The sequence below is a fragment of the Lactuca saligna genome, chromosome 5, assembly GCF_052625555.1.
Source record: "Lactuca saligna cultivar CGN05327 chromosome 5, ASM5262555v1, whole genome shotgun sequence".
Lineage (NCBI taxonomy): Eukaryota > Viridiplantae > Streptophyta > Magnoliopsida > Asterales > Asteraceae > Lactuca > Lactuca saligna.
In genome coordinates this window covers 232,743,560-232,768,044 of record NC_136421.1, presented here as the reverse complement: position 1 = coordinate 232,768,044, position 24,485 = coordinate 232,743,560, and the positions used below count along the sequence as shown (strand labels likewise).

Here is a 24,485-nt window from a genome sequence, read left to right as displayed (position 1 = left end):
CTCTTCTGCCTATCTCCCTTTATTCTTATCCAACCTTTTCTTCAAGTTGTTTACTATTATCTTATTGCTAGATTCTGCTTGACCATTAGCTTGGGGATGGATAGAAGTGGACATTATCATTTTGACTCCACAACTTGTGAAAAATTCTCTTGTCCTTTTTCTTATGAATTGGGATCCGTTGTCACATATGATCTTAGTCAAGATCCCGAACCTGGTCAAGATATTACGTTTAATGAATGATACTATCTCTGTGTCTCTTACCTGAACGAAGACTTCAGCTTCGACCCATTTTGAGAAATAATAAGTCATCACTAGTGTTTTGGTCAAAAATTACACAAGTACTAATCAATCAAATTGAATGAGAGGTTGTGATGTTCGAATTGTGCAATAGCAAATGATAAAGAGAGTGAGACAATGGTTTACAAGGAAGCCCTTGACAATGATCACCTGCCTTGATGATTTTATTAAAGTAAAATGATGATTACAAAGAGTATTCTTGTGAGAACAAGTAAATAATTTCATAGAGTAAGCTTCTAGGAAAAAACAACGTGTTGTGTGCGAGATACAAGTGTCAATTTATAGTCTAAACTAGCCAACAAGATGTCCGATATTTCTGGGATCCTCTATGACCAGCTTCACGAACGTTATTTGACCAAGTATTCCAGGTCTTAAGCATAGTTGAGATGATTCTTCGTTGAGAATTAGTCTTCCCTTGACTGCTTCTGCATTTATATAAACTATGAACATAATATAACCATTATGAATGTTAATAAAAAATAATGATGGTGATTGTCGGGATCCTGAGGTAGCTGAGGATCTTGGATATTTGAGGATCCTGAGTATTTCGAGGATCATGGCCCTAGCAACCAACATGAAGACTTTTCCCCTGGGAGCTACTGGAAATTTTCCCACTATATTCATTCCCCATTTCATGAATGGCCATGGAGAGATAATAGGATGTAGAGGTTCTGCTGGTTGATGTAGGATGTTGCTATGTCTTTGACAAACATCACGTTTTTAACGTGTAAGAAATAGTCTTTTTTTCATGGTTGGTCAGTAGTATCATGTTCTTAATATCTTGGAGCATAAGGATCTGCTCCCAGCTTGATTTCCACAGTCTCCTTCATGTATGTCCTTTAGGACTTGTGCAACTTCAGGATCTTCAAGGCATCTGAGGTATGGACCTGTCATAGACTTTTTATAGAGTTTACCTTGAATTATTATGAATCTTGAGATTCTTGTTCTCAATGCTCTTTCGCTTTTTTCTTTCGTTGGAATCGTTCCTTTTTGGAGATACTCCATAATGCGTTAGGTCCATCATCGTGGACTTGTTTGAGGATCCTGTTCGTCAGATTCCTTTTGAGGAGGGATCTGAGGGTCAGGATCTTCAATAGCTGCTATGCTTGTTGGTTGTTAAGGATCACCGGATTTTTCAGAGAGGGTTTCTCTGGCTGGGGTTATGATGTGGGTTATAGGAATATTCTTTTCTGGTGGATCCTAAGGGAGGATCCTAAGTTGGCTAATGCATCTGCTTCTATGTTTTCTTCTCTGGGAACTTGGGTTAGGCTAAAGTCCTCAAAATCAGAAGCTAATTTTTTAAGGATCTCCAGATATAGTGCTAATCTTTCACCTTTGTCACACCCCCGAACCAGACGGCGGAAACGTCCGGGGGCTGTTGTGACTCAATTGAATACCATCACAATGAATATACATGAAACATAACATTATACATCACCAAGCATTGGAATGATACAACTAGTAGCGTTCACATCCATTACATCGTTTCAAAATATTACATTCCAAAATACATGGTTCATTGTTACTTAAACAACCGCTAAACAATCATAGAATACCGTCCTTTCTTCACTTATCTGTTACCTGAGAATACAAGTATTTTGAAAAACGTCGACATGTGAAATGTTGGTGAGTTCATAAGTAATGTTTGAAATCCAATGTTTGTAATGTTATAAAAAAAAAGCCACCAGAAAATCCGAAAATAGAATAGCGTAAAAATATGTGAAGATCCGTGAGTATGCTTGTTTGAATTCTATAGATGTAAGCGTAAGAGTTGTGAAATTCGACATGTAGTTCATAAGTGTACTTGTTGAAAACCCTAGGAAAACCTGACGTTTTCCTATCACTTTGCTTTACTTAGTTTGTGTACTGTTATTTTGTTACGTTAGAGGTATTCGTTGAGCTCCGGAGGCATTGAGTATACAGTGGGTGGTGAATTGTTGTAACGTCCGTTAATGAAAACGTACAGTCGACAACCGTACCAGCGATCCCTTGGGCGTCGCTTGCACTTATTCACACAACTCAATCCTCCCGGACTTGTGTAGTCCCACGACCGGAGGGAAAAAGAGAAGGTGCGAAACCCTCGGTATTTCCCTGCATCGTTCAAGACCATTGCAATTGCGAAGGGCCCGAAGCCCAACCTGCAATCCTGAGTTCCCGACTTTACTAGCAGCACTGAAGGACCCTTGGGGACCAGTAGCATGTTTGCCATTGAAAGTCCTTTTACACGCGGTCGAGTCGTATTAGACCTAACTACATGTAAGCAAGTGTCCTTTGGGCCTAAAGATCATGTCATCGGGCTAGCTAGGCTCGACAAGCATGATTTGCAACTTTTGGGCCTAAGGAGTGTACGTCGACGTATTGAGTAAGTTCCACGAGAGTAAAGAGTTCCGAGAGTTCCATATGTGTATTGAGCGTTGTAGTGTTAGTAGTTTTGGATTTGTTATTGATTCGAGACCGAATCAATTCGTTTGGTAACGATTGTTGGTGATATTGTGTATTGTAATTCATCGAGAGTCATAGTGTCAATCTTTGTTCACAACGAGTGTATTGAATTATCATTGAAAATTTTCTGTTTTACAACCCCTCTTTATTTTGTAAATTTACTTTTTCACCCCTTTAGGTAAAATAATTTCCGGTTTAGTTCTTAAACCATTTTTCTTGACATTTTAACACCAAAAATTATTGAAATTAACATTTTTCAGCATATTTTTCATTGAAAACAGTTTAAGTCCCTGAATTTGCAGTTTTCTCGGTTGTAACCCCTCTTTTTCGCAATTTTTACATTTTTGACCCAAATTGGAAAATTTTTGCAACTTTGGTCCTTTATAAATTTGAAAAGCACTTTAAACCTTTGAAAAGTACTTGTGACACTAGTGGTCCATTGTTTTACAGAAAAAACACAGTCTTGGCCCTCCAAAACAGAAAATTTCGCATAATGGGCTCTATTGGGCCGAAATTGTCATTTTTAGCCCATTAAGCTTGAAATTTATGCTTTTAACCTTCCAAATAGTATATTTTCAGAAAATACATTATGGAAACTGTTTTGACTCATCTCACCCATCAGATTTCGTAATATTTCATTTTAGGCCCTTCAACTTTGTATTTTTAGCATTTTGTGTCAAAAAAATGAGTTTTTAGCCCAAAATGAGTGTTGTCAAGCCATTTGGCTATCTTTCTTGGTATACTTTGCATGTAGTAGTATATTTTATGCTAGTATAAGATATATCTCGGTTTTTAGCAATTCATAACTAGATCAAGCATCAAGATCATACAAAACATACATATAAGCATAAAAATCAACCAAAACATACACATAATGATGGATCTACACCTTTGCTTGTATTCTCCCCCACAAAAACTTATAAAAACCGAAAATAAGGGGGTATGAAGCTCACCTTGGGTGTTGATTCGGTTTTTGAAGAAAGAATGGAAGAAATGAAGTGATGTTTCACTCTAGCACCCTTTGATGATGAATTCGAGTTTATGGAGTTCTAAGACACAAGTTTATGATTTCATGAGAGTTAAGAGGAGATTTTTGAAGAGAAGAAAGAGTCCAAAGCATGGATCCAAGCATTAACTTACCTAGATAATGATTTTGGTGATGGATTCTCCTTGTGAAGCTCTTGATTCACGAAAATTTTGAAGGAGGAGGGAGGAATGCTCTTCAAGACTTAGAGAGATTGGAATTGAATTTTTGTGATGTGTGTGTGTGTGTATCCTCGGCCGAGAGTGAGAGGGAGGAAGAAGAAGAGTGACTTTGAGATGACATGTACATGGAGAAATGGGATTGCATGGAGGTTTGGAGTGTAATGCATGGATATCCATGAGGTATTATTGATGTGGCATGATGAAGTCAACTCTTCATCTTTGTTATGGGCTTTTGGGCCGAAAATAAAAAAAGAGAAGGGTTTTGGGCTTTAATGCCCTTAAGCCCATTATTAGAGTTAAGTTAGATGAGTTTCAACCTAAAAGGAAATATAATATGATTTTTATACTTTGTTGAGCTAGTTTAGGTTAATCATGGATCAAAGCTTTTAATTCATTTCATTCTAGGCCCAACATGGCCCAAAATATTGAAATAAATAAATGTGGGTCCAATTAGAGCCCATTTAAGGGTTCTAAGCCCATGATAGTCAAATTGGAAGCTTATTGGTCCATTTAGGTCCAATAAGGAAGTCCTAGTCCCAAAATGGACCTAATCAAGAACTTCTAGGGTTTCCAATTGCTTGATGTAGTGAATTGGGATTTAGTTTTCCATTGAGTAAGCATCATACATGCTCTTGAGTTTTTGAATTCAACATTTACTTGAGTATAGTGATTACAAGACACAAAATTTCTACTTGTGACAACCTTTCACTGCATAAGATCCATTGAAGTGATTAGTTAGTAATAAATAATCAATGAATACCTGAAGATCCCTAATTTGAAGATCCTTAGCCAATTGTAGTCCCATGATGAGTGCTTCATATTCGGCTTCGTTATTGGTAGTGTTGAATTCGTAACTCACTGCCCGGGGTAGGATGTCCCCCTGTGGCGACTTTAGTATGATCCTTAGCCCTATTCCTTTTTTATTTGAAGCTCCATCTTTGAGCAATATCCATTTTTTCAAGTGTTCATCTTCTAGGAGTTGCTTGGCTTCCATGTCTACTTCGTTTTGTAAATCATCACTAAAGTTTGCCACATAGTCTGCTAATGCTTGTGACTTTATGACGGATTTTGGTTCATATCTGATGTTGAACGTGCTTAACTTCACCGTCAATTTTCCATTGTTCCTGACATTTATGGTTTTCTCATGACATTCTTAATAGGATAATTATTTTTTATATGTATAGTGTGTGTTTTGAAATAATGTCTTAATTTGGTAGAAGTAGTTACTAAGGCAATAATTAATTTTTCGAGGTGAGAGTACCTGGTTTTGAGGATCCAGGAGACTTTTACTTACATAATAGATAGGATGTTGGTCTCTAATAAGATCCTTGGCTAAGACAACACTTACCACGTATGAGGATACTGAGAGGTAAAGGATAAGTGGTTCCACATCTATAGGCTTTACTAGTAATGGCATGGAATTCAAGTATTTTTTGAGTTCTTGAAAAGCTTTTTTTGTTATCTTCAGTCCATTCGTACCTCTTGTTCTTCTTTAAGATATCGTACAAGGGTTTACATCTTTATGAGGATCTTGAAATGAACATGTTGAGTGCTGCTACCCTTCCGGTTAGACTTTGGATGTCTTTTGTTGGAGATGGAGATTTCAGCTCGATGATTGCTTGCCCTAGGCTTGCTTCTATTCATCTATTGGTTACCATATATCCAAGGAAATTGCCCGACTTCATCCGAAAGTGGCATTTAAGTGGATTCAACTTCATATTGTATTCGTCTAGGATGTCAAATGCTTCTTTAAGAACCCTGAGATGATCTTCAGATTTCATTGACTTCACCACCATGTCGTCTATATAAACTTCCATGTTGTCCCCCAACTTGTCTTTAAACATCCGATTCACCAATCTTTGATATGTCGCAACTGCATTTTTAAGACCAAAAGGCATTGCAGCGTAATAATATATACATGTTGGTGTTATAAACATTGTATCTTTTTGATTAGATGGTTCCATATGGATTTGTTGCAATTCTACTGAATCATCCATGAAGGTTAAGAGTTCGTTGCCAGCCGTTGCATCTATCATAGAGTCAATATGTGGTAAATGGAAAGGATCCTTAGGACAAGATTTGTTATGATCTATGTAGTTTACACATACTCACCCTTTTTTCGCTTTTCTTTTGTACGAAAACCACGTTAGCTAGCCATCTTGGGAAGTTCACTTCCTTGATCATTCCTATCTTGAGGAGCTTCTCTACTTCTTCTTGGATGATATGATTCCTTTCAGGTGCAATCTTCCTTCGTTTTTGGTGTACTGGTCTAAAAGAAGGGTAAATATTAAGTTTGTAAGTGATAATACTCTTTTATATACCTATCATATCTTCGTGTTTCCATGCGAACATCTTGCTTTGGGTTCTTAGGAAGTTTAACAGATCTTGCTTAATTTATTCAGACATTGAGGATCATATACGGACTTTAGCAGGATCCTCGATGCCCAGGGGCACTTCCTTCGCATCTTGTTCCTTCGTTTCTAGAGCATGTCGTGCCCTCTGCCTTAATTGTTATGCTTGTCGAGGTTTGGTCTTAGATTTCATAGAGGTTTTGTAACATTCTTTCGATTCTTGTTGATCTCCCATGATCTTCATTGTTCCCCACAGAGTAGGAAATTTTACACACTGATGATATGTTGATGGAACCACTTTCATCTCGTGGATCCATGGTCTACCTAGTATCACATTATAAGAAGATAAGGTGTCAATAACACATAAAATATGTATAGAGTTTACCCCCTCTATGTATATTGGTAGCTTTATCTCCCCAATCGTGTGTTTTGTTTCCCCGCTAAATCCTAGGAGGACCAAGGATCTCTTGATTATCTCTGATTCTGGGATGTTCATCCTTTTTAGTGCGTCTAGGAGTATGATATTGACCGAGGATCCTCCTTCAACAAGGATCCTTCTGACGAAATGGTTAGCCATCTACAGTGTTATCACGAGTCCGTGATGGTGAGGATATTGAATCCATTCCATGTCTGTCTCGTCAAATGTGATTTCCTTTTCACTGCTAACCATGGTATTCTTCTATAGTCTATCTTCCTTTTCTATTTTATAGACCATGGCTTGTCTTTTAGCCTGAGAATAAGAAGTACCACATATGTGAGATCCGCCTGAGATAACATTAATTATCTTAGCGTTAGGGGGTAGAGATCCTGGTGTCTCTGGGATCTTATGACCATCCTGGCTGTTCTCCTTGGATTTTTCTCTTTTTCTCCGGAGGATCTCTTTGAGGTGTCCCTTGCTAAGGAGGTAGCTGGTTTCTTTTCTTAGGGCTATACAGTCCTCCGTCATGTGATCAAATTCTTTGTGGTAAGCACACCATTTGGACTTGTCTTTCCAACTGGTGGACTTGTTATCCCTCTTCGGCCATCTTGCTTTGTCTCCAATATCCTGCATAACATGAATTATAACTAAAATATCCACAGAAAAACAATATTCAGTGATCTTAGGAAGTTCCTCTTCTCCCCCCTCATCTCCGAGGGCATTGACCATGTGATGATCCGGTTTGGAATAGGGCTTCGATTTGTAGGATCTTGGGGTCGAGGATTCGACCTTCATGTTGGGATTCTTATATTGACTTGAAGGGTTGCTTCTCTTCTAGATTTCTTTATCCTCTTCAAGCCTTATGAACCTCAACGCTCGGCACCTGACTTCGTCCAATCTTTTACATGGGGTCATCACAAGGTCTTCATAGAAGGGTGAATCCTTCCTTAGTCCCATCTTGAAGGCATGTACATCCGTAGCCAGGTCGATGTTGGGGATGCTCAGAGCTTCCCTACCAAACCTATTAACGAAATCCCTAATTCTTTCCTTATGATCCTGAACCGCTCGATAGATATCACTAGTGATCTTCTCGAAGGTTCTGCTGCAAGAAAACTGGTTATTGAAAATATTGACTAAGTGTGTAAATGAAGTAATAGAGTATGGGGGGACGTTTAGCAGCCATTTGAGAGCTGATACTGTAAGGGTTGAACCGAAGCCTTTGCATAGGCAAGCTTCCTTCAAGTGCCCTGGGATGGGAATGATCTTCATCCTTTCTTGGTATTGTGCTATGTGTTCTTCAAGATCTGTAGTTCCACCATAAATCTTCATGCTAGGAGTTTGAAAGCACTTAGGAACTTCGGTATCGGCTATCGCAAGAGAAAATCTCGAGAACTTATGACCTGTTGGAGATGCTTCTTGTATGGGTTGGACCACCCTGGGTACGCTTGAGATCATTTGTATCAACTGTTGAAGTTCCCTAGCCAGTCCTATATCAATATTAGTATAGTTAGTATTAATAGTCTTATTGTTTAATAAGTTACTAGAATCAATGTTTCTAGGAGTATTGAAAGGCTCATTGAGATCATTGATCATAGATGCTCGGTTGCCCATAGCTGTCGCCCAGGGTGACGCCACAGTGGTAGGAACCGTGTTCTTCTGGTGACTTTCTGAGGATCCTGCATTATCGAAGTTCAGTATCATTGATTGTACGACTATGGGCGTTGTTTCCTAGGATTTTTGAAATTTCGCCTTCATCTTCTCCACTTCTCTAGGCAATGCTCTATTCTCCTCCTGTTGTTGGGTCACTTGTTGCGTCATTATCCTCATCATAGCGAAGACTTATGCAGTAGTGACCGAGGCAGTCGGATCCTGGAGTCCCGAAGATCCCAAACTTCCTTGGTTGGTGACCGGAAGGGGGTTTTTCTTGGAAGTTTCAGGTGTTTTCTTTTGACCAGGGGTCCACTCGGAGGAGGCGGTAGGTTTTTGGTTGGAATGAAAGGTGCTGAGGACGAAGAAAGGATTAGTTGTGTAGACATGATTTTTTTGAGGATTTTGAACACCACGGACCCATGGTAGGCGCCAAATTGTTTTGGTCAAAAATTACACAAGTAGTAATCAACCAAATTGAATGAGAAGCTCTGATGTCCGACACAAAACATTGGGAGGTGATTATGATCACCTTCATTGACGATTTTATTAATATAAAATGATAATTACAGAGAATTTTAGTAAGAACAAGTGAATAAATTCGTAGAGTAAGCTCATAGTAAAAAGTAGTGTCTTGTGTGCGAGATACAAGTGTGAATTTATAATCTAAACTAGTCAACAAGATGTCCAATATTTTTGGGATCCTGTATGACCAGCGTCACGAACGTTATTTGACTAAGTATTCCGAGTCTTTAGCATAGTTGAGATGATTCTTTGTTGAGAATTGGTCTTCCCTTGACTACTTCTACACATGTATTAGTTATGAACAAAATATAACTGTTATAAATGTTAATAAAAATAATAACGGTAATAGTCGGAATCCTGAGATAGCTAAGGATCCTAGATATTTGAGGATCCTAAATATTTTGAGGATCTTGGCCCTAACAGGTTGATTTTAAAAGTTTAAATTTCTTGTGATTTTTATGGATGTTACAGATAATATGCACATCAATTTAATGTTTTTTTTTTACTTTGCCTCTGTAGATGGATTTAGATTAATTAAAAAGTGCATAATGATTCTACAATAAGAAAAGGAGACATGAAATGCTCTAATCACCCATGATTGCAAGTGATAATCATTCAAACGATGATATCAAGAATTAAAATTTTGAATCCGGAGAGAAAAGAAATCTAGCCTGGTTGTGAGCAATGATTTCTCCCCCAACTAACTCAAGATATGATGCAACTCAGTTGACGGGATCAACATGTTCTTGTCCAAATTATAGAGTTCAAATGCTTGATGGAGCTCATTGATTGCTCTGTCTTATTAGTCTTCGGTGTTTTCTTTATAGAATCCAATGTTTTCTTGGTCTTCGTGTTGAGTTTAGTCATCACTTGCTTCACCTCTTCACCAGAGTTGTCAAATCCATGAAGCATTTGCATGGCCACATTGCTGGAAGACATGAAGGTCTACATCGGGATTAAAATCGGTCAACAGACACAACCATTTCAACGACTCCAACAAACACACACACATAGTGTCGATAAAAATGGAAGATCCAAAATCTCTAGAATCTTTGTTATATCATCGATCTTCCTTCCTTGGTAGAGCTTGCAAGCTCTCTCTTATCAACGAAACAACGGAGGGATGAGAAAGAGAACATTTAAGTTTTGCGAGGTATATGTAGTTGATGTTGTCGATGCCTAGATGGTGGGGGAAGAGGATGTTAGTGAGATTCAGATTCACGAACAAGGCCTCAACAAGAGTCACTAGCAGATTGATGGAAGGTATCCTAGTCGTCCGATCAGATCCAGATTGATGGAAGGTCATGGGGTTTTGTTGTCGGTGTTACAGGCCTATTGTCTCCATGTCACAGTGGAGGAAACGAATATCAGCAACAATAATATACTTTTTTTTTAAACTTTTAACATTTAAACCCAAACCTTTAGGTGGCAATGGTGTGGCTTATTACCACCATGTCACCGGTGACAACTAAGCATGGTAACATACAAACTGGCATGTATTAGGGTCGAAGTCTTGTTTAACAGGTAAAATGTAACTTTAATGACTAATTGTGCAAAAAATTAACTTCAATGACTAATCCAGGACAAAGCAAAAACTTTGTTGTCTGCAATGTCATTTTCCCTGGTATTAAATTCTAGAGAGCTAAACAACAACTTTTGTAGACATTTCTACAAACAGTTGGTGTTCATCAACACTACTCGGCAAGAGAAGACCATTAATTAACACTACAAGAACAAAAGCTAAACAAAATAATTATGGGTCGTTTGAGAACCCTAAGGATGAAATTACGTTTGCAAATAAACCATCACAACCTTATGATCGACATAATCTCCACATGGGTTTTCGTTACGTGTTTGTCGCTCTCGGTATGATTCGCATGACTTTGATGTCGTCTTCATCTTTACCTATGAGAAATTTAATTCAAGATGGGGATAAGAGAGACGCATCCTTTATATACCAAGCAAACAAGACAGAGCATAACATACCAATGGCTCTGTTACGGCCACCACCTACCATCGCATTCCACCAGAAACTTCACCACCGTCACCGTCTACCATGTTCACCATCGCACCTCTACACCGACCGAAGAAAGGTTTTACAATCAAAAACTAGTATCATCATAACCACCACCCACGACTATCGACAAGAATTGAGAATTGTAAATGTGGCGTCGCATCCGGATAGCGATGGAGAGCGAAGTAGTATTCTGTTATCGGAGGTGGTGGAAGAGCAGCCGAGAGAGGTGTGTACGGGTAGGAGGAAATGGAATGCTTTGGACATCACCACCGCCGGAGTGGTGGCGGGAATGCATTTGCTATGTGCTTTTGCTCCATTTACTTTCAGTTGGGGAGCTTTATGGCTGGCGTTTGGGTTGTTTATGGTGACTGGGCTTCTGGGAATTAGTCTTTCCTTCCATAGACATTTATCACATAAAAGCTTCAAGATCCCGAAATGGCTTGAATACACGTTCGCTTATTGTGGAGTTCATGCCCTTCAGGTGAATTAATTAGCCTTTTTAATCTAAAATACTTTCATAGCAAACATATACGTAATAATAGAAATATAATAAGTTTGTTACATTAAATGATTTAAAAAAAATATGTTGTAGTTGATAGAATAAATTATGATGTTGATATGTTTTTTTATTGAGTTTGATAAAAGGTTGTGTCTCCTTCTGTAATGGTTGGATATAATATTTAAATGTCTTAGCTTCGGTAATGGTTTCTTTCAAATGTATGTTTCTTTCAGATAATATTATTTAAAAACCTTGACTTAATCATATTTTACTCGATCCTCAATTATCAAACAAACCAATGTTGCATATGTCTTCATTTATGACATATCATTATCGTGTTTTTATATTTAAAGGGAACCCCAACGGATTGGGTGCGCATACATTGGTACCATCATCAATATTGTGATTCAGAAAGAGACCCACATACCCCGACTAAAGGATTATGGTTTAGTTACATGGATTGGTTGTTTGACACCGATAGGATTGCAAAGATGGTATATATGAATACAACTAATTACAAATTTCACAATATGATTACCTTTGAGTTAGTTATTTATTTATTTATTAGTTTTTTGTAGTGTGGTGACCCAAACATTATCAAAGAGATGGACAAACAACCGTTTTATAGGTTTCTACGAAAAACTTACATCTTACATCCGCTAGCACTTGCTCTTCTTCTCTATGCACGCGGAGGATTTCCCTTTATTGTATGGGGAGTGGTATGATACTTCTATTCTTTTTGTTTTAAATTATTATAAACTTCTACGTGAAATATGATCTTGGTGCCTCATAGTTCAAAAGAAAAGGATGAGCAGGTTTAATGATTTACTGATTTTTGGTTATGAACTTTCCGTTATCGTTATCATGCTGGTGAGTATTTAAAGGGTTTCCATTAAAGTTATCATGATGGTCAGGATTTAAAAGGTTACACCGACATACTCACATAAGTCATGTAACCTCGAAGTATATGTGTTATAATCATTAGAGGATGTTTGTAGAGGATAAGAATGGTTGATATATATTTTATCGTATTAATGTTCTACTAGTTTAGCCTATCCTTTTTTAGGCCCCAGCCCATATCCTTTTATTGATTGTATATTTGTAATATACATCAACTTCAATATTGGATGTGTTTGGCACCAAGCTTTTGCAAGTGTTTGGAAAATTCTAGTTTTTAGTTTTTAACAAAACACTATAGTTTAGACAAAAGCTCTGTTTGACAGTACGAGTGTTGAGCTTTTAGTTTAAACAAAACGCTCCAAATTTAAAACTTACTTCACGTAGTGTTAAACAAAACGTTACTGAACTTTTGAAATTAATTTCCATAATTACCCTTAAAAATATACTTATATATTTATTTATTTTTAATCAATTGTCCTTTCATGTAATTTTATATATTTCAAAAGCTTCCAAGTACCTTTGTCAAACACTCATATAACAAATAAAAACTAAAGTTATTCGTTACCAGCTATTCGCTACATGCTACCCGCTACTTTTGCCAAACACGTCCCAGACCACGCATTACATCTTCCTAGGCTATACATTCCATCACCATCGCTTCTGATGCCTTGACCAATCCACCTGCAAAATCATAATATCGTGTCACATTGTTTTTTTATGAAATGGTTCTCTTTTGACTTAGTGAGTCACCTCAAACCACCTATCTTCCTACAAATTTCTAGTAGACACTAATGAACCTTCCCACCTCTCTTGTTATACTTTCTCTACCACCACTCCTAACCATTGGTCTCATCCCAAACGGCCGAACCCAGGTCATCATTAGGCTCGACAACCACCGAGGCTACTCCCAACCCTACTAGGCAACTACCCTACCTAACACTCGACCATTACCGCCCTACAACCTTCCTACCATATGACAACTTGTGCCAAAGTAGCAACGCCTCAATTTACTCACCTCCTTTACCTCTTATGCTCTTTGTTCTTATATACACGTTAAACATGATTCTCACCGGCTTAAAGCAATCATTGTGGAATATTATGCTCTTACTTCCAATAGTATGTGGTTATTCGTCCCATGACACTAGGTGTTAATGTAGTAACATCTATATGGTTATTTAAGCAGAAACTTAATGCAGAAACTTAATGCGGATTGAACTCATGTTCAATATAAGGCATGGCTTGTTGCCAACTATTAGAGTTAAACTAGGGATTGACTATGACAAGACTTTTACCCTAGTTATCAAACTGAGTTTTTTCAATACTATTCTTAGCATTTCAATCGCTATATATTCATAGTCATTGTTATATATATATATATATATATATATATATATATATATATATATATATATATATATATATATTTATATATATATATATAAAGTTTATCATTAATTTAAGTTATAATGTTGATTGACCTACTTACGGGAGAGGTGTCTAGAATTGTTACGTGACATGGTTGTTGGATTTTAGAAAGACTATATGCTGAAATGGTCATGTCTCCAAACTATCTAGCCTGGTTAATCCTTATTTTGTAGAACTTTCAGTATTTATTAGGATTAGTGAAAGATCTAGTTTTTATTACCAGATTGTCATAGAAATTAATAGGTTAAAATATAATAAGTTAATACTTGTTCGTTGTGCTATCCACCAATTGAATCGATAGTAAAATCGCTCGGATAGCTGACAATCTGAGTCATTGTCAATGTGAGTTATCTTGTTATACCATGTACTCTAAAATGTGTGTGTGTGTGTGTGTGTGTGTGTGTGTGTGTATATATATATATATGTTAGGATAGGGAACGAGTTGAGTAGAGCTGGTAGTATAATTTCTATATGCTTAAGTGTCAACTCGTAGAGTAGAAAGTATAATTGTGCATGTTCTAGTAAAATCTAAACCGGAGTCTCTATATGTATAATTGTTGTAAGTAAAGGATTAGTTACAAGGTGGTGGCAGAATGGTTAAAGAAGTCGGGAGCCTATAGGTCTGCATGTTAACAAAATGACAAGTAGGCCGTTAGTACACATAGACCAGTGTTTACGAAATGGCATGTAGGTCGTAAGTATACATAGACCCGCGTTGACGAAATGGAATGTAGGCCGTAAGTACACATATTAATTGCGGAGCGTGAGCCATTATATGTATGCATGTATAAGCATTGTGGTCTATGGTATTTTAGAGAACTCACTAAGTCTAGCGCTTACCTAATCATTATAAATGTTTTTCAGGCACTTCGTGAGAAAGGCAAGGTTTGATTGTACACATGCGCATTCACAACATGTTTCCGCTAAATGTAATTATACTATGATATATTTTAATAAAAAAAATGAAAAATTTTGTTATGAAAAATCGGCACCTTTTATATATATATATATACACATTGAATCCGGTGTAGACTAAAAAAAGTGAAGACTACAAGAACAATTTTCTATCACCCACTTCGTTAAAAGTACAAACATCAAATGCAATCTTTGTATGTGGCATGATCGCATGCAATGTTCGTCCATAGACCGAAATATAGACTCATAATACGATCCCATGTTATGAACGTCTATGCTTTATTATTCCGTGTTTATTTTTATTTTTTAGTGTATTTAAACTCGATTTAAGTTTTTAATGTTTTTTGAGTTTTTTTATGATGTTTTTACTCTTTCTTACTTTTTTTAAACTATTGGTTATTTCTAGTTTTAAACTTTAACAGTCATAAAAGTTTAGAATCATAAGAAATTTAGAATCATAGTAATTTTGGATTAAAACACTATGGATGGTATCATTTGGAATAATATCATTTTGGTTCATTTCATCTTTGGATCATAATAAATTCAATTAAACCAAATTTTTGTTTGTAACAAAGTTTGGAACATTAACAGTTTGAATCATATAAATTTAAATTATAAAATATATAATTAATGATAATAGAATTTTTTTGGAACATAATGTTTTACAATCATAATAATTAATTAATGACCATAAACAATGAATCATAATAATTTTGAATTATAAATATTTTAATGTATTTAATTTTGTATTATATCATTTTTAATAGAAATTTTTTCATAAGTGTTGCATGTGGTTTCCAAAAAAATTGAGTTGACTCATTAACTTTTTAGATCACCAACAATGGTCCATGTGGTTTAAAAACTTTTAGTTGATGGTCCGTCACGCAAAAAAACAATTTATACCCTTTTAATATATTTTAATTTTTCATTGGTCAAATTGTAATTTAAAAATAAAATAAAAAATAAGATGAAGCTCTCTCTCTCTCTCTCTCTAACCCATAGTCTGCTACCATTTAACTCAACATTCTTTCTTGAAAATTAAAATACACACACATAACTCATACATACATACACTAAAAATAAAAACAAAACACACACACACACATACACAGGGAGAGAGAGAGAGAGAGACTTGTCCCCATTCTATTAAGAGACATACCTAAATCCTCTAATGCCACCTTAAAATGATCTCCCACCCAGGGTAATCGACAAATGTTATCTTTATCAACATACACTTCTCCCAAATTAGGAATTATGAAGTCATTCTCCTGGCACTTTGATCCGGTTTTGATTTAGGGATTTAACCGATTGGTTGGAGAAATTTAAATGCCAAATTGCTGAAAATCAATGAACATAACTAAGAACTACAAGGTACCGCTTGGAAAGATCATTAATAAAAAAGATCAAACACTTGGTGGACATCAACCATACTTTAGGTTCATGGGTTGCAACTTCACTACTCTTAAGTCAATGCTCCTCTCTTCTTCCCACCCGATCTAATACTCTTAGGATGGAAGGAGTGTTAACACTCTTAACACCTTGTCACGTCAGTTTTTTGAGTGTCACCTCATTTTTCTCCATTTAACACCTCATCTTAGTATTTGGAAAGGAGTGGTAACACTCCTAGCACTCCGTTTTTTTATTTTCTTTTTATAATTTAACTAAATTACTTTATTTTAATACACAAACATTTTTTGTGCACAAATAGTGAACAAAGTTTACTTTTTTAAACCACAAAAAATTAATATAATATAAATTATATTTTTTAAAACACAAATATGACTTAACACTGACAGACACAACTTAATACCTAGAAAGACGATTTAATAAGTCAAATCACGACAAACATGAATTAACACTGATAGACTCGACTTAATACCTACAGACACGACATAATACATAAAAAACACACTTCATAACTAAATCACACTTCATAAAAAACACTAAAGCAATAGGTCTTCCTCCAAAAGTTGGCCTTCCAATTCGTCTTCTGGTGATATATTTAGATGAAGATTGTCCATCGTCCAAAGATAATCGGTCAAATGGTGGCGAAAATCGCGATAGATTACTGCACTGTTGATTTTCCTTATTCTTTGTAGCCATTCTTAACCAATATATTCTAGTGGTTGTGTATGTGGAATGACTTCATTCTTGTCACACACACCTATGAAATTTCCTTCATGTGAGAGTATCATATTCTGCAATATGATACACATATACATCACCTCTATCATAGTAGAAATATAACGAAACATGGATGCTTTGGCAATTATCTGCCAACGCTTTTTAAGTGCTCCAAACGCTCGCTCAATATCTTTTCTTGCTTTTTCTTTGACTCTCTTAAATCTTGACCTATGAGGGTCATCCAGACATGACAAACTTTTAACAAAACCATAAAGTTCTTGATAGATCTCATCCACAATATAGTACCCAAATTTGTATTTCATTCCTCAAAGTACAAATAGCGAATCTGGGGTAGTAGCATCATATACCTTGTTAAATATTGGTGATTTATTGAGAATCTAATATCATTAAGCGAAACGGAACTACCGAAAAAGGCATGTCGGATCCACAAATCCTATGAGGCTACTGCTTCAAGCATGACCATAGGATAATGATAATTGCCCTTAGTGTATTGTCCACGATATGCATTAGGACACATACTCTATTTCCAATGCATGCAATAACATCCCAGGTAAACCATGCACATTCTCATGATGAGCATATAACTTTTGTATGTCACTAGAAGTAGGATGATGCAAATATCGTGGACAGTACAAAAACATGACAGATATGCAAAATTCGGTAAGATCTTCTCGTGCAGTATGTGCAGATGTCCTAAAACTCTTGTCTAGTGCATCAGGGGGTGGCATCTGCTAACATACAAAATACAGTAGTACATTTTTGAATTAGATCAAAGCCTAATGTACTTCTTGCATCCAGGCGTTTCCTCATATACTCAAACACTTGAACTCACACCTTCAACAATACATATAAACAAATTTTTATGCATCCGGAACTGTCGGTGGAAATATATCCTTGAATGAGAGCATGCTTGTCAAAATAATCATGCAAGAGATGTTGGAGGCTGCTTCACGTGTTCTTTGGATATATTTTCTTCCTTTATGTTGCACATCATTCGATTCATGGTTGTTAAGATTTTGTTCTAGCCTATTACATATGGAGAAGACCGACTGTACTACACTATCAAAAACATTGTCCGATGAAGACGAGGGCAATATTGTTTTTTATAGGAAAGAAACAATTTACGAGAAAAGGATTGGTAGTTTGTGTGTATGAAATGTTGAGAGTGTGGTGTTATATATAGTCGATGATATGGGAAAAAGTGGATGAAATATTGATGGAAAATTAATGAAAGTTGATGGAAATTTAAATGTATAAAACTTGATGGAAAATTTGGTGGAAATTTGAATGTTATAAATTATATTGTATAAAACATTTTTTATTAAATTGTATAAAACATTTTTTTATAAAAATTGGTGGAAAAATTTGGTCCATAAACTCTATTTTTTTAAAGACAAACACTTAATATTTAAATAAAAAGGTTACATTAATTTCAAACATAAAATACGATTAAAAATTTAAAACATGACTTACTTCCTAAATACTAGACTAAAGCACGAGTTAATGCTTGATGAAAAAACATAAATTAGAATTGTATCTAATACATAAAAACACTACGGCTTATCCTAGTTGTATTCTTTAGCGAGATCCCGCTTTGCATTGTTAAAAATCCGACGATGCTCCTCGGACAAGTTCTCTCTCGGGGTTAAGAAAAGCTTTAATGCACAATTCCTTTCTTTTACTGCACGATTCCTTTCTTTTATCTTTCCCAATTAAAAAATCCTCAAGCTTATTGTCCAACCCTTTAATATCGGTCATTATCTCCTCCACTTCAGTCGATGAACTTTGTGCCCCTTTCAGCTTTCTTTTTGCTTTGTCTCGTCCCATAGGACGAGTTCGAAGTTCATATGGCTCATCATTGTTGAGGTTAATCCCTCTGATACATGCATCAAAAGATTCACTGTGGGTTGAATCTGAAGTTTTGCTTCGTTTAGACATCCCCGCGTAATCATCCGGACTTTTCAGATCAAGCCATTTTCGATTTCCCTTCACAACTCCCCAAAACGACTCATTGGAAAAAGATTTTTCGACTTGCGCCTTCTAAATCTAATGAAATTTAGCCATGATATCCACCTCAGTTGCACTGCTTTGGGGGTTGTGCATCACATTCAGGTAGATGTCGTTCAACTCCAATGCGGCTCGTTTTGCGGTCCTCCATTTCGAGTAAAGTTAACCGAGATTGCAGTACTTCCTTTTAATGCGTTGATAAAAATTAAGCCAAACATTTTTCTTTGAAGGTTGTTGAGTCTTGGTTGTTGTCATGGATCGGGTCCTCCGACTCATCTAGCCATGATTGCGATAGTGCCCTCTCTTCATTATCTATCCACCCTCTATATGGATCCTTACTTTTTTTTTATACTTGTCGTTCGACTTTGGGCTCTTGAAATGACTCTTGAACGGGATCTTCAATGGGGCATTCATCGGAAGAATTGGTTGACATGCCGAGTAGGTAGCGTGGTTAGGATTGAAAATTACTTTGCGGTCAATGTTGAGAAAATAATTGAGTTTCTTGAACCATTTCAAACGGATCAAGATCGACATCAAGACGAGGTGTTGGTTGAGATTGGTTGTGGTAAAATGTCATTGGTTGAGAAGAGAATGGCTTGAATGAAACATTTGTGGAGCCATTATAGGAAAGTAATAGCTAACGGAAAAGTGAATAGGTTGATCAAATGATGGTCGATAACATGGTGTTGATGGAAGGGTTGGGGATAGATGATTTGGTGATTGAGTGTTTGTAGATGGAAGGTTAAGTGGTGGAAGGTTTGAAGCTTTCTTTTTTTGGTTCTTAGGGTTTTCTTTGTTTGGGATGAGGACATTTTTTTGGTGAATTGAGAGAGTTTGTGAGAAAGATAATGATATTTTGTGAGTGTAAAATGTTGAGAGTATGGTTTGATTTATAGTAGTTGAATGATAGTTGAAAATTTTGATTTTTATTATATAAAAACCTGTTTTTTATATTTGAAGGAGTTGGTGAAAATAAAAGTAGAATTAAATTGGGGGTCAAAGGCAATTAAATTGGATGGTCAAAGGCAAGTGGATCTGAGCCACTAAAAGAAAACAATCGTTCATCCAATTGCAGCATCTTTATAAAGAGATAAACTCTCGATTGAGTTTTAGTTATATTTGTATCTATATAAGTTGGAATTCGTTTTCTTTGGAACAAATTTGAAAGAAAACAAACCGGATATATATATATATATATATATATATATATATATATATGCTTAGGTTATTTTGTTTTTACTAACTACTGTGTGTCAGAATGCACAAATCTGGACTACCGGATGGAATACAATCAAAGGTCATGATCTGAAGGTCTATGATATTAAAATAGGATAACATGTATCATATAATCACACAAATTTTAGCATAAGAGCATTTTAGTCAATTAACTTATATTAAAAAAGGAAAATTTTGGATTTTTAGAGATAATTAATTCCTTTAATTTATAAAATCTAAATATTTTAAATTAATTCAATTTTAAAAATCCGAATTTATTCTGTCAGAATGACAGAATGCCAATCATAAACTAGTAAATATATTTTTTGATTTTATTCTGTCAGAATGACAGAATGCCAGTCATAAACTAGTAAATATATTTTCAATTTTATTCTGTCAGAATGACATAATGCCAACCATAAAGTAGTAAATACATTCTGAAAATAATACACAAAATTGATTCTTGAACTAATAATATGCCAAATAATTACATTGTATGATTGTGATTCATTGAATAATAACAACATTCTAAAAGAATAAAAAATGTAATTCTTAAAAAATAACAACATTCTTAAACATTGAGTGTGATCATTCTTTGATTCATTCTTCAAGCATTTCCCATCAGGTCTTCAAGCCATTCTTCAAGCCATTTTTATCACAAATTCATTGCTAAATATTTTGTAGTGATATATTGTAACAACTTCACATTAAATATATAAATAATTAACTAAAATTCTATCAGAATACAACAATAATATTATTATGGAATACTCTATTCTTGCATAATGGTTTTGGATATTCAGTTTCTCTTTATGTATAAAAAATCATGTTACAAGAAAAAAATAAACCGAATATCCAAACCACATGGAACATAGTAAGGGAACATCAAAGTTTATGTTTTTCAATACCAAATAAAAACAAAGAAGACGAAGATGATAGTTTTTCATTAAAATCTCATCAACAGCCTCATAAGCATCTTGACGTGCTGCTTCATGAACTGGTCTTGCATAATATCGAGGATCATGAGGTTTACTAGGGGTCTTTAAATTGTCGATTCATCGCATACCAATTTGAAAACTTGTTTTGCTTCTTCGGGTTCCCTATGTTTCTTCTTGATATCATCGATGTATATAACTACAAATTCTGACAGAATAAGGAACTAGCATCAACCTATTTTTTATGAAAATGACATCCAACCCAATCTAAATTAAGTTATATAGTTCTGAAAAGAATAAGGAACAAAGCAAAGGAAAAACATTAAATATTATTAACTATTTTTTCATTGAAGCATTTTATCGAACACATGGAGGCCATGACAGAGTGTTATTGTTTGTAAACAAAAATTCAAGTGACATCCATAGTTAAGTTGTAGATTATTTCATAGGTCTTTTCTGCGACAAATTTATTCGTATCTAAAATTTTGAAGTTCTGAAACTTAAACACTGGTGTACAGCAGAAAAAGAAGGAAAATGAACTTGAAATACCAAGAAAAAATAATCAGTGTCTTGGGTTATCGGTGTAGAAGTATCAATTCGTGAACTTCCGACGTAACCCCCAAATCCAACAGCTATAACACCTGATGGTAGCAGCGAAGCTGCTAAACTGCTATCAATCGATTTCAAAATCATTAATTTAAAACAAAATTAAACAAAACACATGTGTGTATCTACTTGTGAAGGAAAGAGAGTCAAGTTTCTAATTGGCTGTTGCTGGAAGGACGAGCTTTGCTTCTTGCTGCCTCTCGCTTCTATCTACCCATCATCTTATGAAGAACAAACCTGGATTTTCGCGGTGGAAGACGGTATCGACGATGGCTATTGTTGGCAATGATGGAAGTGTGGAACGAAGGTTTTAAAAACCTGACTGTGGTCAATGATTTCAAGGCCTTCTATGGTGATGGTAATGAAAACGATGGTTTTGTAGGGTTTAATTGATATCTTTATTTAGGGGATATTAACTAAATGATTTATTTTACCATAATTAGATGTGTTAATATTACCAAAATACCCTTTTTATATTTATCTATTATTTAATTTTTGCTAAATTTTGATTGATGCGTTTAGGAACACAATAGTAGTATTTAAACCTACCTCTCTCTCTCTCTCTCTCTCTCTCTCTATATATATATATATATATATATATATATATATATATATATATATATATATATATAGAGAGAGAGAGAGAGAGAGAGAGAACAAATTTAAGTATCTAACTCATTTCTTTTGGAACCAGAAAACTTGTTTTTGAAGATTTTCCTTTTTAATATTGCCTTTTTTACATATAATCTTTAAAAATAAAGTGAGTCAAAACTAATTTATTTTTGAATTTTGTCTTATAGAAAAATTCATAATATATAATATATAACAAAACTATTATAAGAACAAAAAATTTTACGTTTTAATTCTCATAAAAACTTTGATCTTTTTTTTTAACAAAACATAAGTATATTAATAACATTATTTTTAAAGATTTTTTTTTATAAACTCACTAAAATAGAAGATAAAGAACTAACACATTTGTTTTTTTGAAGTTATTTTGAAGAAGCTTTTATATATATATATATATATATATATATATATATATATCGTTTATATTAATTATAAAATGATAATTATAACATTTAGTTGATGTAAAATTATAATTTATTTGAACTATTCGTGTTATGTGTGTGTAAAATTAATTATATATTTCAAATATTTTAATTAAATACTATAATGATTTATGTTTTTTATAATTTTTTACGAGGTTTTAATTTCTCCATGATGATTATTCCAGTTATCAACCACTGTTTGTAATGTAACATAATTTTAATTTATAATTTATGTTATTTTTTAACTATTATTATTATGAGTTAATTTAAAAAACAACTTAATTGAATTTTAGTTATTTTAAATAAACAGATTGATATATTAATTTTGGTTATACATTTTACACTACATGGAAGCCAACTTAATTATGTATATCATATTGATAATTCAAGAAGTCTTTCATTTATGACAATGTTTATGATTAACAACATATTTAAGTTAATAAATTAAGTATATTATATTGAATTATGAAGAGTTGAAAATTTCAAATGAATGTAGTGAATGGGAAAATGCTTCCTTTTGTTAAACTTCTTAATCTGTTAGATGGTCGTTAGTAGTTAGTTAGCCTCAAGGGCAATTTCATCGTTTTATTTATACAGTTAGTTATGGTAGTTATAGCTTAACTGGATGATTTGTGTATGTATATTCTTCCAGTCTTCGTGTTAAAGTTTAATTAAAAGAGAATATTTGAAAATCATTCTTTAATTCTCTCTAATACAACATGGTATCAGATTAAGTGATTTCGTTCTTGCATTTGCCAATCTTTCAATTCATTTCTTGTTGATTCGACCTTTTATAATTAGTTTATTCATTTCATTCTCAATTCATCTCGATCGTGTATTAGTCTGAATTAGGTTCATCAGATATTTTTCCCCAATTCTTTCAGCCCTTATTTCACTGCTTCATCTAATAGCATTATATTCTCGTTTCCACTTTGTTCGCTAGTTTTGTCTATAATTCATGGAAATGATCTACGATTATGTTGTTAGAAACAAAAGAATAATATTGGCTTTATTGATTGATTAATAGTTAAAACTCTTGAATATGATCCTAACTTTTCCAACTGGTTTCATGGAAATCCCTTGGTTATAAGCTAGATATTAAACTTAACCCAACAAAACTTTGTTGATAGTCTTCTATTTTTTCCAACAACTAATGAAATATGGTCTGAATTGAAACGTACATATGAACAGTCTGATGGTGCTCTATTAAACCAAATTTAACAACTTTACTCTCTTTCACAAAGATCTGATGATTTTCCCTCTTACTTCACCAAATTGAGCAAAATTTGGGACGAATTAAGAATTGTTCAAAATTTCCTTGCATGTTCTTGTGCTTCTGATTTTGCTATTAACAAATTCCTTGAAGATCAATGTCTAATTTGACTACTGATGGGACTCAACGAATCTTAGAATTTTGTGCTTCTGATGTTGCTATTAACAAATTCCTTGAAGATCAATGTCTAATTTGACTATTGACGGGACTTAATGAATCTTACAATGTTAGTAAGACTCTAAAAATCATAGAAATTTTAAAATTATAAAATCAACCATTGAACAATCATTGTTTACAAAAAGAGTCATTGTTCAAAAGTATTATTCAAAATCAAAGTTTTCCCAAGATCCAATAACAAAAAACATGAAGATATGCCTTCGATTTCCTACGATCATCCGAAGTACCTGAAACAATAAACGAAAACTGTGAGCCAAAACTTAGTGAGTTCCCCCAGAGAACCTGATGGGATTTATACAAACAATCCTATGTGTGCATGCAACCCTAGATTTGGATCTATGTCTTCACTATTAGATATACAACATTATGAACACATAAAGAAACCCTAATGAGACCTACTATTTTCGAAATTCACCAAGAAGGTTAGATTACA

General features: G+C 34.6%; 2 protein-coding genes across 2 annotated transcripts in view; one reads left to right on the top strand and one right to left on the bottom strand.

The window, feature by feature from the left end:
* Positions 1–6,975: 6,975 nt before the first annotated feature.
* LOC145046369 (uncharacterized) lies at positions 6,976–8,415 on the bottom strand. Its single transcript, XM_078994650.1, has 3 exons — positions 8,256–8,415; positions 7,687–8,201; positions 6,976–7,341 (listed from the first exon to the last, which is right to left on the bottom strand). Exons 1-3 carry the CDS (start codon positions 8,413–8,415, stop codon positions 6,976–6,978), a joined length of 1,041 nt encoding a protein of 346 aa, XP_078850776.1.
* Positions 8,416–10,659: 2,244 nt separating this feature from the next.
* LOC145046181 (palmitoyl-monogalactosyldiacylglycerol delta-7 desaturase, chloroplastic-like) overlaps positions 10,660–24,485 on the top strand; it is a 50,461-nt gene continuing 36,635 nt past the window's right edge. Inside the window, exons 1-3 of the mRNA XM_078994485.1 lie at positions 10,660–11,384; positions 11,756–11,896; positions 11,981–12,121. Coding sequence (XP_078850611.1) covers positions 10,722–11,384; positions 11,756–11,896; positions 11,981–12,121 — 945 coding nt within the window. The 5' untranslated portion in view covers positions 10,660–10,721. The remainder of the gene's footprint in view (positions 11,385–11,755; positions 11,897–11,980; positions 12,122–24,485) is intronic.

What these genes read in the sequence shown, in the direction of transcription:
- LOC145046369 (XM_078994650.1), bottom strand. Translation starts at nt 8,415, where the DNA reads ATGATACTGAACTTCGATAATGCAGGATCCTCAGAAAGTCACCAGAAG. An exon ending in TCCTAGAAACATTGATTCTA is followed by an intron (nt 8,202 to 8,255) that starts GTAACTTATTAA and finishes ATATTGATATAG; the next exon opens with GACTGGCTAGGGAACTTCAA. An exon ending in ACATCGACCTGGCTACGGAT is followed by an intron (nt 7,342 to 7,686) that starts GTACATGCCTTC and finishes CATGTTATGCAG; the next exon opens with GATATTGGAGACAAAGCAAG.